Consider the following 16,042-nt stretch of genomic DNA (forward strand, 5'->3'; position numbering starts at 1 on the left):
GGTCGAGCTGACTGAGCAACCGCACATGTGCGGGAGTGACATCATCCTGACCAAAGAAAGCAGCCGACATTTGATACCTAGCTGGAGGGGAGCTCCAAGATGCTACATCACTGGACTGAAGACGAGTATAGCTCTGCTTGAAGTATTTTGTTATGGTGTGACAGGTAATAAACGTCCAGGGGCCCAGCTATTTTTTTTAACTTTACTAAACTTGCGTTATTTTTAAAGGCCAATTCACACCATAAAAATGCAGTGTGAATGCATTTCTGCTTGCGTGTTTTTTAATGCTTTCTGGTGCATTTTTTTCTTCACCTTACATAAAGATATGTGCATTCTGGTGTGTTCTGCTGCGTTTTTGATGCATTTTCCAGTTCCAGTACATGTAGCATGCTCTACCTTTTTCTGGAACTGACCACACTGGTGTGGACCACGCCATTGGAAACCATATAACCTAGTGTCCATTGTTGATCAATAAAAAAAACCATCCTGGACTGCATGTGGTGTGAACTGGCCCTTAGCCCTGGTCAGGGGCGGACTGACAACTCATGGGGCCCCCGGGCAATAGGGGATCATGGGGCCCCTGTGTACTTGCCCAAACTCAAAAAACCCTATTAAAAAGGTACCAGGGGCATCTAATGGGGCCCCCTACTGACCCCAGGCCCTCGGGCAGTGCCCGCGTTTCCAAATGGTCAGTCCGCCCCTGGCCCTGGTTCACACTGGATCCAACTTTGAAATCGTGAGACTTCAATTGAAGGCGCTTGATTTCAGAGCCGCATATCAGTGCGATTTCAGGTGCGACTTGGATTACATCTGTGCGGCTTCATTTACAGATGTCTATGCAGATCGCACCTGAAATCGCAAAAAATAGTGCAGGTACCTTTTTTTTTTCCAAATCAGTGCAGCGCAGCACTGCAAAGTCAGAGTCTCGCCAATTTGCTGACAATAGGATGTCACCTGATATACGATTTGAAACGGTCAAATTGCATGACAAGTCGCACCGGTGTGAATTAGCGCTAAAAGAGAGTTTGCTGACGGTAGTAGCCATTTATTTCACCTGACAGGTCTGCGGCCATAAACCGTACAGCGGCCATAAACCGTACAGCGGGCAGCCGGGTGTCCTGGTGCAAGGTTCTACTAATCCCAATGACACTTTTAGGACAGAGCTGTGCTCTATGACGAGGAGACGTAACTTCCCGTCAAGTTTGCGCGGAGTGGTGCAGAGCTGTAGCAGGGAGGCGGCCGGGCTCTTTAATGCCGCTCTATGTGGGACACCAGTCAGTCAGTCAGGCGTGCCCCTCTCCCGGCCGCTTCACTTCCAAGTTGATCCCGATGTCTGCTCTGGGTCCTCCCCTTCCTACGCGGCCATTTTTAACCAACTCCAAATTCTCGTTTGTTAAAGCCATCTCTCCCCACCCCTTGTCCTAAATTCCCCTCCTCCCTCCTAAAGCCAGACATGCCGGGGTGAAAGGGGGTCACGGCGGTATTATATAAGGGCAGCCTTCTCCTTCCTTAGCCTGCATCGCCCGGAAAAAAGAGGCGCCTATGAAGCACGGTGTCCCAGGGCCGGGGCTCGCTCTAATACCCCACCCATTGTACCCACAAGCCGCTGGGACCGTCACCTACCATGATCCGGCGTCCTCACCACACTCACACCTCCTTCACCATGAAGCGGGCATGTTCTGGGCTGCGGCAGATGCTCGTAAGTCCGGGGAAAGGAGGTGATGAGCTGGCCATCAGAGCTCCTTTGTATCAGAGGCGGGTGTCAGTGCCCCTGTCTGCTCTCCCCAGTGCTGGCAATGAAATGCTGAGTAACATAGTACTGTGAGATCCTCTACTGCCCTCCCCGCTGCTCCAACTGGGGAATTACTGGGCCGGAGGGAGGGGAGAGGGAGTTGGGAATAAAGGAGCACCCTAAAATAAAGACATGCTCTGCTGTCACTGCCCGCACACACATACACTCCGCCGATACCAGCACATCGCCTCAGCTAGATCTGGACGGACTACACTTCCTCATAGAAATGTATTACACGTCAGTTACTTATATGCTGCTAAATGTGCTACGGGTTCGCCGACCGCTCATATGGCGTACTCGGTGTCGTGACTAAATTTTGGTGTCTTTAAATTCATATCCCTATTCAGTGTGACCCCTCGTCACCCCTTCCATTTCCCTCCCTCACCGACACTCTACTATTCTCCTCCTCCTCCTCTACATATCCCCTCCTCTCTTTACACAATGATATCTGTACCCATCTGGCGTGTGCCCCCTGGCATCTGCAAGGGTGAGGGAGGAGCTCTGCTCGCTCTTCCCGCCTTCACCCACCTCACAATTAACCTTCTCTTTCCTTTTCTGCTCTGACATTCACACGCCTGCCACAGTTTAGGGAAAGCTACATTTTCAATGAAAATCACTGAGAGTTATAAAGGAGGAAAAGTAAACCTAAATTCTAAAATCTCACAAAAGCTTTAAAGATGAACTTTGTGTGTGTATATATATGTATATATATATATCTATCATATAATTACACAGGATTTATATAGCGCCAACAGTTTGCACTGCACTTTACAACATGAGGGCAGACAGTACAGTTACACTCCTAGATTGTAAGCTCTAATGAGCAAGGCCCTCTGTTTCCTCTTGTACCAAATTGTATTGTAACTGTAATGTCTACCTTCATTTTTTAAAGCGCTGCGCAAACTGTTTGTGCTATATAAATCCTGTATTATAATAATAATTAAAAAAAAAAAAATATATATATATATATATATATATATATATATACTCACCAGCCTCTTCTTTATTAGGTTCAATTGCTTGGTAACACAAATTGCTAATCAGCCAGTCACATGGCAGAAACTCAATGCATTTAGGCACCGGTGAAGGCAATTTGCTGAAGATTAAACTGAGCATCAGAATGGGGAAGAAAGGGGATTTAAGTGACTTTGGACGTGGCATGGTTGTTGGTGCTCAGCTGGGATTTTCACGCATAACCATCTCTAGGGTTTACAGAGAATGGTCCGAAAAAGAGAAAATATCCAGTGAAGTCATGTGGATAAAAATGTCTTGTTGAGGTCAGAGGAGAATGGGCAGACTGGAGTGAGATAATAGAAAGGCAACAGTAACTCAAATAACCACTCATTACATCCAAGGTATGCAGAATACCATCTCTAAATGCACAAAACGTCAAGCCTTGAAGAAGATGGGCTACAGAAGCAGAAGACCACTCCTGTCAGATAAGAACAGGAAACAGAGCCTACAGTTCACACAAGCTCACCAAAATTAGACAACAGAAGAGTAGAAAGTGTTTCCTGGTTTGATAAGTCTCAATTTCAGTGGTGACTTTCAGATGGTAAGATCGAATTTGGCGTAAACAACATGAAAGCATGGATCCATCCTGCCTTGTATCACCAGTTCAGGTTGGTGGTGGTGTAATGGTGTGGGGGATATTTTCTTGGCACACTTTGGGCCCCTTAGTACCAAGTGAGCATTGTTTAAATGCCACGGCCTACCTGAGTATTGTTGCTGACCATGTCCATCCCTTTATGACTACAGTGTACCCATCTTCTGATGGCTACTTCCAGCAGGATAATACACCATGTCACAAAGCTCAGATCATCTCAAACTGATTTCTTGAACATGACAATGAGTTCACGGTACTCCAATGGCCTCCACAGTCACCAGATCTCAATCCAATAGAGCAACTTTAGGATGTGGTGGAACCGGAGATTTGCATCATGGATGTGCAGCTGATAAATCTGCAGCAACTGCGTGATGCTATCATGTCAATATGGAGCAAAATCTCTGAGAAATGTTTCCAACACCTTGTTGAATTGATGCCATGAAGAATTAAGGCAGTTCTGAGGCAAGAGGGGGTCCAACCTGGTACTAGCAAGGTGTAGCTAATAAAGTGGCCAGTGAGTGTATATACATACAGAGGTTCGACAAAAAATGGAAACATTACATGACTTGCAGGTGTTAAAGTAACGACATGTTTCACATTGAAAATGGAAGTGATGGAACATTCTTTTGCTTTCACTGTGTAATGAGACACCTAGCTAACAGGTGGGAAGCCTCACTTTCATCATTCACTGCGTGCACTGCTAATAATACGGAGTCATGTCAGAGCTTACTGAGCTTCAAAGAGGGCAAATTGTTGGTGCCCGCATAGGTGGTGCCTCTGTGACAGAAGTTGCCAATTTCTTTACGGTGTCACGAGGTACAGTATCAAAGGGTAGAATGGCATATACAGTTTCTGGAAAATGTTGTCTTATAAGAATAAGCACGGTCGACATGATCAACTGACCAAAAGAGACAAAAGGACTTTGCGCAGAATTGTGACCCAGAATAAGAAACCAACAGCTGTAAAAGTGAGTGCAGAGCTCAGTCTCAGTCTTCCAAAGCCCGTGTCAACAAAAACCGTGCAAAGGAAGCTCCGTAAGCAAAACAACGTGCTGCAATTGCCAAACCACTAGTGACCGATATTAATGCTCAGAAGAGGAGAGAATGGTTCAACACCCATAAATCGTGGACTATTGATCAATGGAAGACTGTAATATGGTCCGTTGAACTGAGCTTCACACTGCTCCCAACCACTGGATATGTTTATGTGTAGCAAACACTGTCCCAAGCTTATGACCAGGGCTGACTTGTGCCAATGGTAAAGCATGGAGGAGGCGCAACCATGGTTTGGTAGCCATATCTTGGGATTCTGCAGGCCCCATCATCACCTTGAAAGCTACAGTCACTTTCAATGACTATGTACAAATTGTGACTGGCCATGGGCACTCCATGGTGCAGACATTGTTTCCAGAAGTAGTGCCATATACCAAGACAATAATGCTCTGATTCACACAGCTGTTTGTTTGATGAACATGCAGATGAAGTCTCGCACCTTTTTTGGGCTCAACAGTCACCAGACCTCAACATCATAGAGTCGCTATGGTTAGTTTTGGAGAGAAAAGTTCAGACCCCTTTTCTGCTTTCGGCATCTGCAAGAACTGAAATAATTTTTGTCATTATATTTGTCATTTCCCAGGAGAACTCAAGCCGTCTTGGCGGTCCATCACCATATTATGTAATGATTTCTTTCTTTTACCTTTTACTTGCAGGGCCTCCTTCACTGCTGCTGTCACGATCGCGGCGTCAGTCCCCAGACCTTCTCACCAAACTCGTGACTGAAGGACTAGCTAATCTAAAACCGTAATGTCACGTGCGTAACAATGCCACACCCAGCTGCACCCTGCACAACGATTTTCCAGCTAATGGACCACAGATCGATGTACCGGCAGCCTGAGCGATTGTTACTGGATCAGGTTAATTACGCAATTAACCCTTCACACTGCCACCACCTCCTCTTTGTACAGAGAAAGAGGAAACTCGGCGATATCCGCTACAACACTATAATGATTGAGATAATCGTCTGCATAATACGGTCATCGCAGGCCGATTATGCAGAGGGTTAAACAAACACAGTAGCGTCTCTTTAGAGGCAGGAATTCGTAAATTGCAATACAGAGCTATAGAAACAGTTCAACACTTTCAGAAAGAAAGATTTATTACTAAAAGGTCAAACGGGTGCAATAAAAATATTTATAGAAAAAAGATGTAACTAAGATATATATATAAATATACAGAGAATAACAGCACAGCAAAGAGATAACAGAGAGAGGTTAAAGGGTTAAGGTACTTGCGATTAAGCCTTGGATGTAAGCAGATCAAGTTTCTGAGCAGAAGGGGCACGGGTCTCCCCCAGGTGGTATTGATGTTAAAATCGGAGATGTCTTCAACTTAACTTTGTTAGGCCTGACAGCCTATTTTGTAGTCCCCAGCAGGGGGTGTCTCTGAAATCAAGGACCAATCCCCGCTTAGGGTGTGGAGATATGGGTGGATGCCTCAACTAGAGCAAAAATCTCCCGTAACTCATATTTTGGTCCATAACTGTCCATCTGCACAAGGGACATTCCACCCGTTGGTAGATTATTATGCAGACAAGTCTGAGGATTAATTAGATATCAATTATGAATGCACTGAACGGTTCACGAGATCTATTTTTCTGCTTTTCTGTGTGTGTCCAAGACAAGGCAAGTGACCCATCAAACTGTTCGACTGCTCATCGTCCATCTGACGATATGTCCGGTTTTTATGTAAGTCTCTCATATTCCAAGATATGAGACATAGGGGAAAAATGGATTTTGAGAAGTGTTATCTGATTCTGTCACCTAGGATGAGTTAGGTTTATTAGGTCGGAATCTCTTTCAACTCTTGCCTTATCTCTTCCGAGGTGTGAAATGGCACAGGTTCTCAGACAGCTAGGCCCCGGCTCCCTGGGGGGCCTTTATAGCTCCTATGACCCTCCTGTGACATTTTTTAACACACACATACACTGTCACTGTGACTCTCAGAGTGAGGGGGGAGGGAGAATGAGGGAAGAAAATGGAGATTCTTAACAAAATGTCGGACTGCGTCAGTTTCTGGTGTGCTCATTTGTGACAGCTGCCAGATACTGTCCTGAGTGGTTTTTGTGATGAGGTAACAATAAACTGGTTTAAAAATAAAATTCTATTCAAGCATACACTGATCATCCATAACTTTATCAGCACTGACAGGTAAAGTGAACATTGATTATCTCATTACAATGGCATCTAAAAGTCAGTCAGACATATTAGGCAGCAAGTAAACCTGTTTAACCTGAAGTTGATGTGTCAAAAGCAGAAAAAATGGGCATCACAGTTTGTTGTTTAAGGGGCTGCATAGCCACAAACCAGTCAGGGTGGCCATGCTTTCCGATATACAGAACCAAAAAAGCCTACAATGGACACGTGAGCATCAGAACTGGATGAAGGGACAAGGTGTCCTGGTGTGCATAATCAGTTTTTTTTTCTGCATTATGAGGATGGCCTAGTTTGTGTGCATTATTTACACGGGGAAGACATGGCACCAAGATGCAGTATGGGAAAAAGGCAAGTCCAGATGGAGGAGGCAGTGTGATGCTTTGGGCAATGTTCTACTGGGAGACCTCAAGTCCTGCAATTCATGTGGCTGTTACTTGATACATATCATTTAACTAAACATTGTTGCTGACCAAGTTCACCCCTTCATATTCCCTGATGGAGGCCTCTTTTAGCAGAACAATGTGCTATAGCCTGCAATGCTGATCTGTGTATTCTGAAGGTGGGGAGGCATTACCGATGTCAGAATACGATGTCACAGCAGTGAGGAGTCCTCCATCTACCTCGAATGTGTGAATGGGGGAATTGAGTCAGTTTTTTTGGTTCAACCTGCTGATTGAACCAAAAAAACTGACTAATGTATGGGCTGTCTTACAAAGCACTGGGTTAGTGAATCAACCACTCTCTGTTGTAGATATACTGTATATTATTAATTTAAAAAGATTAATTAGTTTGAATTGCATTTTTTTGTTATCAAAAGTATGGGTGTCTGACACAATTTCAGTGCTTGCCATAGGCTCTATTTACCACAGATATGCCCCTGCTCACACATGTGAGAAGAAAAGTGACTGTGAACCAGGGGCGGACTGACCATTTGGAAACTCAGGCACTGCCCGTGGGCCCGGGGTCAGTAGGGGGCCCCATGAGATGCCCCTGGTACCTTTTTCATAGACTTTTTTGAGTTTGGGCAAGGACACAGGGGCACCATGATCCCCTATTGCCCGGGGGCCCCATGAGTTGTCAGTCTGCCCCTGCTGTGAACACCAACAGCTGTGGTCACATCCACAGAACATTACTCTGCAGAATGCACTCCTGGTTTGCCAAGGCTTGCTAGAAATCAAGGAGGTGGTGAATCTGGAGGGAGCCAATTGGAAAATATCTTTCCCAAAATTTGCGGAAAATATGTAGCCTACCCCAGTCTGCTTTCATGAGACTTACAAAGCATTAATTGGTCTCACATGAAAAGTGAATTAGAGGCCCCTGGAAGATTGATGGATCATCAATATCTAGGCCAGAGTGCAGTATGCGTCTGGACTGAAAGGAGACTGATGTGCTGGAGCACAAGACTAGTATCCAGTGATTTGTTGCACAAAAGATCAAAGCCAATGTCACTAGAACAGCATACTTGAAAAATTGCTGGTCAGTACCTGTAGCAGATAAAACCTGACACAGGATTATAGACCAACCCTCTAGGGTCTGAGCTAAGAAAAGCAGTACTACACAGGTTACAAGGCTGATCTTAACCTACATTGAACAAGATTCCAACCACTTATCAGTGGGATCCTAAAAGGAGAGGGTAATAGCTTTGTTCAGGTATGATAAAGAGTCAGAGAACCACCTAAAATGCTTTGCATTATCTTTTTGCGTACTTATTTTTAATAAAAGAATCTTCTGTATAGAATGTTCTTGTGCATGATAATCAGAGGATAATCCTAATATACTTCAAGATCTGCCCCCAGAGTAGCACTAGAACCCAGGGCAAAGATGCCAAGCTGCGCCTCCCAATGGGTGCCACCAAAATAGGGGATAAGGAGATCATTTATGGGGGAGGGTGTGTTTTGAGGTGGAAGGTAGTTGCTAAGACCTGGGGAGTGAGAGGTGCATTGCATGGAGATAGTGTAATGACATTGGGTAGGGGGATGGGTAAGAGGGAAGTTCTCTGGCGGGGGTGAGGTGGAGGGAAGCTTTGTTCCTGGGGGTGTGTTTGGAGGAGGTATAAGGAGTAGGAGAGCTTTGGCTTTGGAGGCACTGTGATCTGGAAAGTAACATAGTTGGCAGTGACCACAGAAGGAGGTAAATGAGAGGTGCTGTGATTGGGTGGTATGGAGTGGATTTAAGGTGGTAGGGAGTCCCTGTGACTAGGAGAGAGGGTGGACTTTAATAAAAGGCGGTTGGAGAAAGGTGTTATGAGCAGGGGATCTTGCCGATGTTGCACTAGCATCCAGCAGACATACTCTGCTCACTAGATTCCTGACATTAAGAGCTCCTCCTCTGAATCTGATGCTGCTCATCCTGCTTCACACATCGTTTGCCAGCCAAGGCTCCACACTCTCCAGCAGTAATTAGTGCCACTGGTCAATATATTGGTTCTCTATAGTAGCAGAGATACCAGCCCGCATGGGCCGGATGTGAATACTATCCCAATCTACAGGTGCTAGAGGAGATGTAGTGTTTGTCTTTAATATATGAGTATGTGCAGAGTCCATACCTACCTATTTTCAGGCTACGTGGTACCAGAGACATTGAGATGGATTCAGCATAGGTCCACGGTAGATTGTGGTTGTGACTTACCTGCATTCAATACACACTGACTCCTTCCTTTTACGTAGATTGGTTTTGCGGATTGTAGTATAGGAATAATGGCGTATACCTACCCCTTCCACCCCTGTAATACTACATATAACCATTTTTTCTATTACAACCTATGTATTAATCCATTTTAGCCATGATGTTGTATTATTTTATGTAATTATTTATCGACAAAGTGATGATGGTATGAATATTTTGTATATAAGTATGTTTTAATAAATGTCTTATACAGTATACAGGACTAGGTTAAACCATATAAGTTTCATGAGTCCTTCCAATTGACTATATATATTACCTAATAGGAGTATGCCAATTACTGCCTTATTTTAGAGTCTTTAATTTTGATTTTGGATTTTTGTTTGCATCTTTTTCGAGCGTGCACCAGCATAAATCTACATTTGACACATACATGTAATTAGATATGTCCATTTTTGGTGAGTGTATACATGAATCCATTTTTCACCCATTTGTAAATTTAATTGTTTGCAGTGGAAGCTATGATTACTGTCCCAAGTAAAGCTTGCGAGTTGTGTTTTCTCTTTTTCCCCTATTTCATACCTGAGGCTGCACTGTTTCTAGCTGACTGCTAGGGGGCATTGCTGGTGCACTGTTTTAAGCACAGACTGCTCTTGCTCAGGAATATTACCAGTGATAAGGTGCTCATGTGATCTGGTGTTTATTCTCCTTGCCCTCTTACCCATTCATTCCCTTGTTCCCTTTCCCTCCCCCCCCCTCCCATCCCCCGTGGGCAAGGAGAGGGGAGGGATTATAGGGTATGGCTAACAATATATATAAGTAGGTGTTTGATTATACATAAGTTTGGCTCTGAAGAAGAGGGTCTGACCCTCGAAACGCATCAACCAACTATGGACGTTTAGAGGACTTTCCATGTCACTAACCCTGTATGATGGCTTGGAGGTGGTCTCGTTTTTATCTTTTGATATACTCGTACACAACGTGTTTGTGAGTACCCACTTGCTTTTATACATTTTAATTTAATTAATTATTAAATAAAATTAATTTATGTAAATGCACTAGGTCGGTGCACTGTCTTTTTTATTGTTCCTCTTGCAATTCAGAAGCACAGGGATCAATATTGCAGGAGGCAGTCTGCTGTGGGATGGGGACATGCTCTCCTACTTGCCCAGGCTGAACAGCAACAGGGCAGTACTGATTAGAATTGCAGGAGAAGGTGGTGAATTTGCTGGCATACTTTGTGAGGAGCGGGATTGGCTGCATTGATTGAGGGTGAGGAGCTCTGGTACCAGGCTTACCTTATGTTGCTGGTAAAATACAGGAATGTAATGAAGGCAAAGCTGATCATAGCAGCACCCCCTCCCCCTTCCTCTGCATGAAAACACTGCACCCAGAGCACATGCCCCTCCTGCATCCCCCTTTTCTGGCCTGCCCACACCTGATGGGACCATGCCGTCATATATTATATTATGTAAAATTATTCTAAAGGTTGGAATTAAAAAAAAATGTTATACTTACCTGCTCAATGCAATGGTCCTGCACAGAGCAGCCGCTATCCTCTTATTTTTGAGTCCCTTGTTGGCACTCCTGGCTCCTCCCTCCAGTTGAGTGCCCCCCAATATGAAGCCTCTTGCTATAGAGGCACTTGAGCAGGCTCGCTCCTAAGCCGCACTTCTGTGAATGGACATTGGCCATTCACACAAAGATTCCAATTCCCGCTCTGCACACTTATTTACTTGCTGTTCATGCACAAAACAGGAAATGGGAGAAAACCTCTCCACAGTGAACAGAAAATAATAACAAAAGAAAAAAAGATGCCTTGGGGTTCCCTAGACAGAAGTCTGCTATGGATTTAAGAGGAACCTCACCCCTCAAATCCATGCTATACTCCTAAAGGTGTCAGGGCTCAATAAAATCCTCAACCAGGACCATCCTCTCCATTAAGTATGGAACTGCATATTTATTTATGTTACCTTGGGATATTTTATGAACAGGGTCTATACAAATTGGGACTTTCATTGTGACTGACCCATAATTGTCGTGTTACATACTAATGTTTTAATTTTTAACGTGAAATGTTAAGACAGGGTCACTTCGGTTTTGTTGCAGGCAGGCTGGTAAGTGAGCTGGGAATTTTTGTTCTTTTTTCATATTCTTTGAACCCAGGTAGACCCAGAAGATATTTGCAGTAAAAGAGCTGCCAACATTTCTTTTCTACAAGTGGTGCTGCCTATGCTGAGAGAGGTAAAACCAGAATGGTGTGCAGAAGCTCTGAGCCACATGTTACATTCCTTACAAAATGCTTCTCTGCACAGAACAAGGGGGGGTTCCTTTTCATATTGTGGTCGTTTATGACACACCCCCATTAAGTCCTTTCAGAAAACATCTGGTAGAATTATGGGCCAAGTCGGAAGTCTCAGTCTGGGACACCTAGAGCACCCAGACAACCTACAGCGTGACACAACCAATCTCTTCTCCAGCTTCCCTATATGACAGCCCACCAAGCCCTCTGAATTTTTAGCAGCAGTGCTCCGCATATCATTATTTGCAGTATATTTATATATTTTTTTCTAACTCAAAAGTTACAATGTTAATGTAGTACCCTGCACCTAATATTTGTAGCAGTAAAAGCTAAATGTAACTTGTGTTTTTGTTGTCATTATTTTTATTACTTGAATTTATAGTTATAGATTACCATATTTGCACAGTAGCCTTGTAATGCTTACCCAAGACCTATGAGATTGGGGGTGTTGACAAAGACCCACTATTTGCTGAACGCTGGACATTTTAAGCAACCTGTGTGTATATGTGTACATAAGCTGTGTGTGTGTGTTGATACATCTTGCTTGGGTTAGATTTAATGGTCTAGATCAGTGATGGCAAACCTTTTTGAGCCCGAGTGCCCAAACTGCAACCCAAAACCAACTTATTTCTTTCAAAGTGCCAACACTGCAATGAAAACTGAATATCGAGCTTTTGGTTTAGAAAAAACAACTCGTACAGTAGTGCAAACTAATTAACAGTACAGGGATGACCAGAGACTGCGGACACAGTACAGGGATGACCAGAGACTGCAGACACAGTACAGGGATGACCAGAGACTGCAGACACAGTACAGGGATGACCAGAGACTGCGGACACAGTACAGGGATGACCAGAGACTGCGGACACAGTACAGGGATGACCAGAGACTGCGGACACGGTACAGGAGATGACCAGAGACTGCGGACATGGTACAGGAGATGACCAGAAACTGCGGACACGGTACAGGGATGACCAGAGACTGCAGACACAGTACAGGGATGACCAGAGACTGCAGACATAGTACAGGGGATGACCAGAGACTGCAGACATAGTACAGGGGATGACCAGAGACTGCAGACACAGTACAGGGATGACCAGAGACTGCAGACACAGTACAGGGATGACCAGAGACTGCAGACACAGTACAGGGATGACCAGAGACTGCGGACACAGTACAGGGATGACCAGAGACTGCGGACACAGTACAGGAGATGACCAGAGACTGCAGACACAGTACAGGAGATGACCAGAGACTGCAGACACAGTACAGGGGATGACCAGAGACTGCGGACAGTACAGGGGATGACCAGAGACTGCGGACAGTACAGGGATGACCAGAGACTGCGGACACAGTACAGGGATGACCAGAGACTGCGGACAGTACAGGGATGACCAGAGACTGCGGACAGTACAGGAGATGACCAGAGACTGCGGAAAGCACAGGGATGACCAGAGACTGCGGACAGTACAGATGACTGCTGACCTTTGGGGAGGGAGGGGGAGCGGGTACCTGAATTTGACAGGTACCCGCTCTTACTTCCGCAGAGTTTTTTTTTTATCTTACCTGTTCCTTTATCCAGCCGCGCGCTGTCTTCCCGGCTTCTGTAGTGTGGGCGCTCGTCGGACAGCCGGATGCCCAGTGCGCATGCGCGAGAAGCGCTGCGCTTTGTGATTGGTCCGGCGGCTTCTGGGATCTGTCATGTGTCCCAGGTACCGCCTTACCATTCACAAAGAGCACTGCTTCTTGCGCATGCGCACTTGGGACCCGGCTGTCACGCACACTACAGAAGCCGGGAAGACAGCGCGCCGCTGGATAGAGGGACAGGTATGGTCCCACTGCAGAGCTGAGCGGCCGGCCCGGTATTCTGACACGGCGGCGGTGGAAATACCGGACCGGCCGCTCTATATTCGCTCCATAAGACGCACTGACATTTTCCCCCCTTTTTTGGGGGAAAAAAAGTGCATCTTATGGAGCGAAAAATACGGTATTCTCCTGGCGTGCCGGCTGTGGCACGCGTGCCACGGGTTCGCCATCACTGGTCTAGATACACTACCATTGTTGCACATATAATATACACTATATTGCCAAAACTATTGGGACACCCTTCCAAATCATTGGATTCAGGTGTTCCAATCACCTCCATGGCCACACGTGTATAAAATCAAGAACCTAGGCATGCAGACTACTTTTACAAACATTTGTGAAAGAATGGGTTGCTCTCAGGAGCCCAGAGAATTCAAGCATGGTCCTGTGATAGGTTGCCACCTGTGCAATAAGTCCATCCGTGAAATTTCCTTGCTACGAAATATTTCATGGTCAACTGTTTGTGGTATTATAACAAAGTGGAAGCAACTGGGAACAACAGCAACTGAGCCACGAAATGGTAGGCAACGTAAAACGACAGAGCGGGGTCAGCGCATGCTGAAGCTCACAGGGTCAATAGCTAAAGACCTCCAAACTTAGTGTGGCCTTCAGATTAGCACAACAACAGTGTATATCGAGCTTCATGGAATGGATTTCCATGGCCAAGCAGCTGCATCCAAGCCTTACATCACCAAGTGCAATGCAAAGCGTCGGATACAGTGGTGTAAAGCACACTGCCACTGGACTCTAGAGCAGTGGAGACGTGTTCTCTGGGGTGAGGAATCACGTTTCTCTGTATGGCAATCCAATGGATGTGTCTGGGTTCGGCGGTTGCCAGGAGATCAGTACTTGTCTGACTGCATTGTGCCAAGTGTAAAGTTTGTTGGAGGGAGAATTTAGTGTGGGGTTGTTTTTCAGGGGTTGGGCTTGGCCCTTTAGTTCCAGTAAAGGGAACTCTTAAGGTGCCAGAATAATAAAACATTTTGGACAATTTAATACTCCCAACTTTGTGGGAGTTTGGGGATGGCCCCTTCCTGTTCCAACATGACTGCGCACCAGTACACAAAACAAGGTCCTTAAAGACATGGATGAGCGAGTTTGGGGTGGAGGAACTTGACTGGCCTGCACAGAATCCTGACCTCAAGCCGATTAGAACACCTTTGGGTTGAAATAAAGCAGAGATTGCGAGCCAGGCCTTCTCATCCAACATCAGTGCCTGACCTCACAAATGCACTTCTGGAAGAATGGCCAAATATTCCCATAGACACACTCCTATACATTGTGGACAGCCTTCCCAGAAGAGTTGAAGCTGTTATAGCTACAAAGAGTGGGCCAACTCAATATTGAACCCTACGGAGTAAGACTGGGATGCCATGTGCGTGAAAAGGCAGACGTCCCAATACTTTTGGCAATATAGTGTATTTGTCTTCCAGTAAGGAGCCCTCACATTATACCCAACTTTTACTTGATGTGAGAAAAAAAAAATATGTAGCACACCCCCTAGGAGCTGCTGGTGAACGTGATTACTTTTCCCCAGGTAAAGCGCACACAGCATTTTCTTCACTCTTCCACTGGCTTAAATAGAACAGCCTTTTTTATGTTTTATTGGAGCATTGAACTTGGGTGGGTGAAGGGAGCATGGGATACACCAAACTGGAGAACTTTGAGGACTCTTCTCATTGAGCTGCACAAAAATTCCCACAGAATCTCAACTGCTGATGGGTGACTATGACTTCTTCTAAAGGACCAAGAGCTACACACATTTACTAACATCCAGCACAAGGGTGATTACTTACAATACCACAGGATCATCGGTTGCCTCCCTTTGATATCCACTGAGCACTCTTTAGTGAGGGATATTCAGACTCACACCACCATAGGAAAGGTGGACACTCTTCCCCAATTTCCTACTGGCACTCTCCAGTTAGCTTCTCAGGCCCAAACTAAATACACAACTAGACTTTGTGTATAGGCCTCCAAGCTGAGGCTCCAGCTTGGACCTCAATATCTTCTAGCTGGCACCTCCAGTGATCCTGCCCCAGGGACACAGCCCTTGCAGGCTGCTCACTCTGTGCTTCCTCTCACTATGATTCTTTAATTGTCTAGAATACAAGGGAAAGTACACAGAGTAGCAGCCTGTGAGACACTGAACACGCCAGAAAATTCACCCCCTGCTCCATCGATTACAGAGGAGCTAAACTAAATTTACCCAACAACCTGCACTAATCTAGAAGGGTGCTACACCCAGTTGTTTCATAAAGTAACATTTTTATTACAGATTATAGCAAATATGGCATATACCAGCAAAAGAACATTTGATGTGGTCAGATTGCCATGAAACAATTCCTTTTGTGTACATTACAAATTGGAAAAATTATTTTTGATATTGAGTGACTGATGTGTGGGCCTAAGATCATTGAATTGCACATTTTAGAGGGAATCAATAGATCTGAAATGCAATCTTCACTTTCACAAAACTATGCAGCATACAGCATGCAAGCACTGCTGCTATAGCATTTTCCTCACCAAGATGCACTGTTGATAGTAAAATTCTTTAATTTGCAGAACGTATGCCAATGAACACTTTGCCATTTATCTAGCATGGCAATTGAGACCATTGAGACCACTGTCACTGTAACAATG

The 16,042-nt window shown here is 45.1% G+C and overlaps 1 protein-coding gene across 1 annotated transcript in view; it reads right to left on the reverse strand.

The window, feature by feature from the left end:
- NFIC (nuclear factor I C) overlaps positions 1 to 1,877 on the reverse strand; it is a 160,506-nt gene extending 158,629 nt beyond the window's left edge. The window contains exon 1 of the mRNA XM_089687410.1: positions 1,624 to 1,877. Within this exon, the coding sequence (XP_089543536.1) occupies positions 1,624 to 1,626 (3 nt within the window). The 5' untranslated portion in view covers positions 1,627 to 1,877. The remainder of the gene's footprint in view (positions 1 to 1,623) is intronic.
- Positions 1,878 to 16,042: the final 14,165 nt, after the last annotated feature.

The sequence above is a fragment of the Staurois parvus genome, unplaced genomic scaffold, assembly GCF_062004578.1.
Source record: "Staurois parvus isolate SC_StPar_1 unplaced genomic scaffold, SC_StPar_1.0 ptg000425l, whole genome shotgun sequence".
NCBI lineage: Eukaryota > Metazoa > Chordata > Amphibia > Anura > Ranidae > Staurois > Staurois parvus.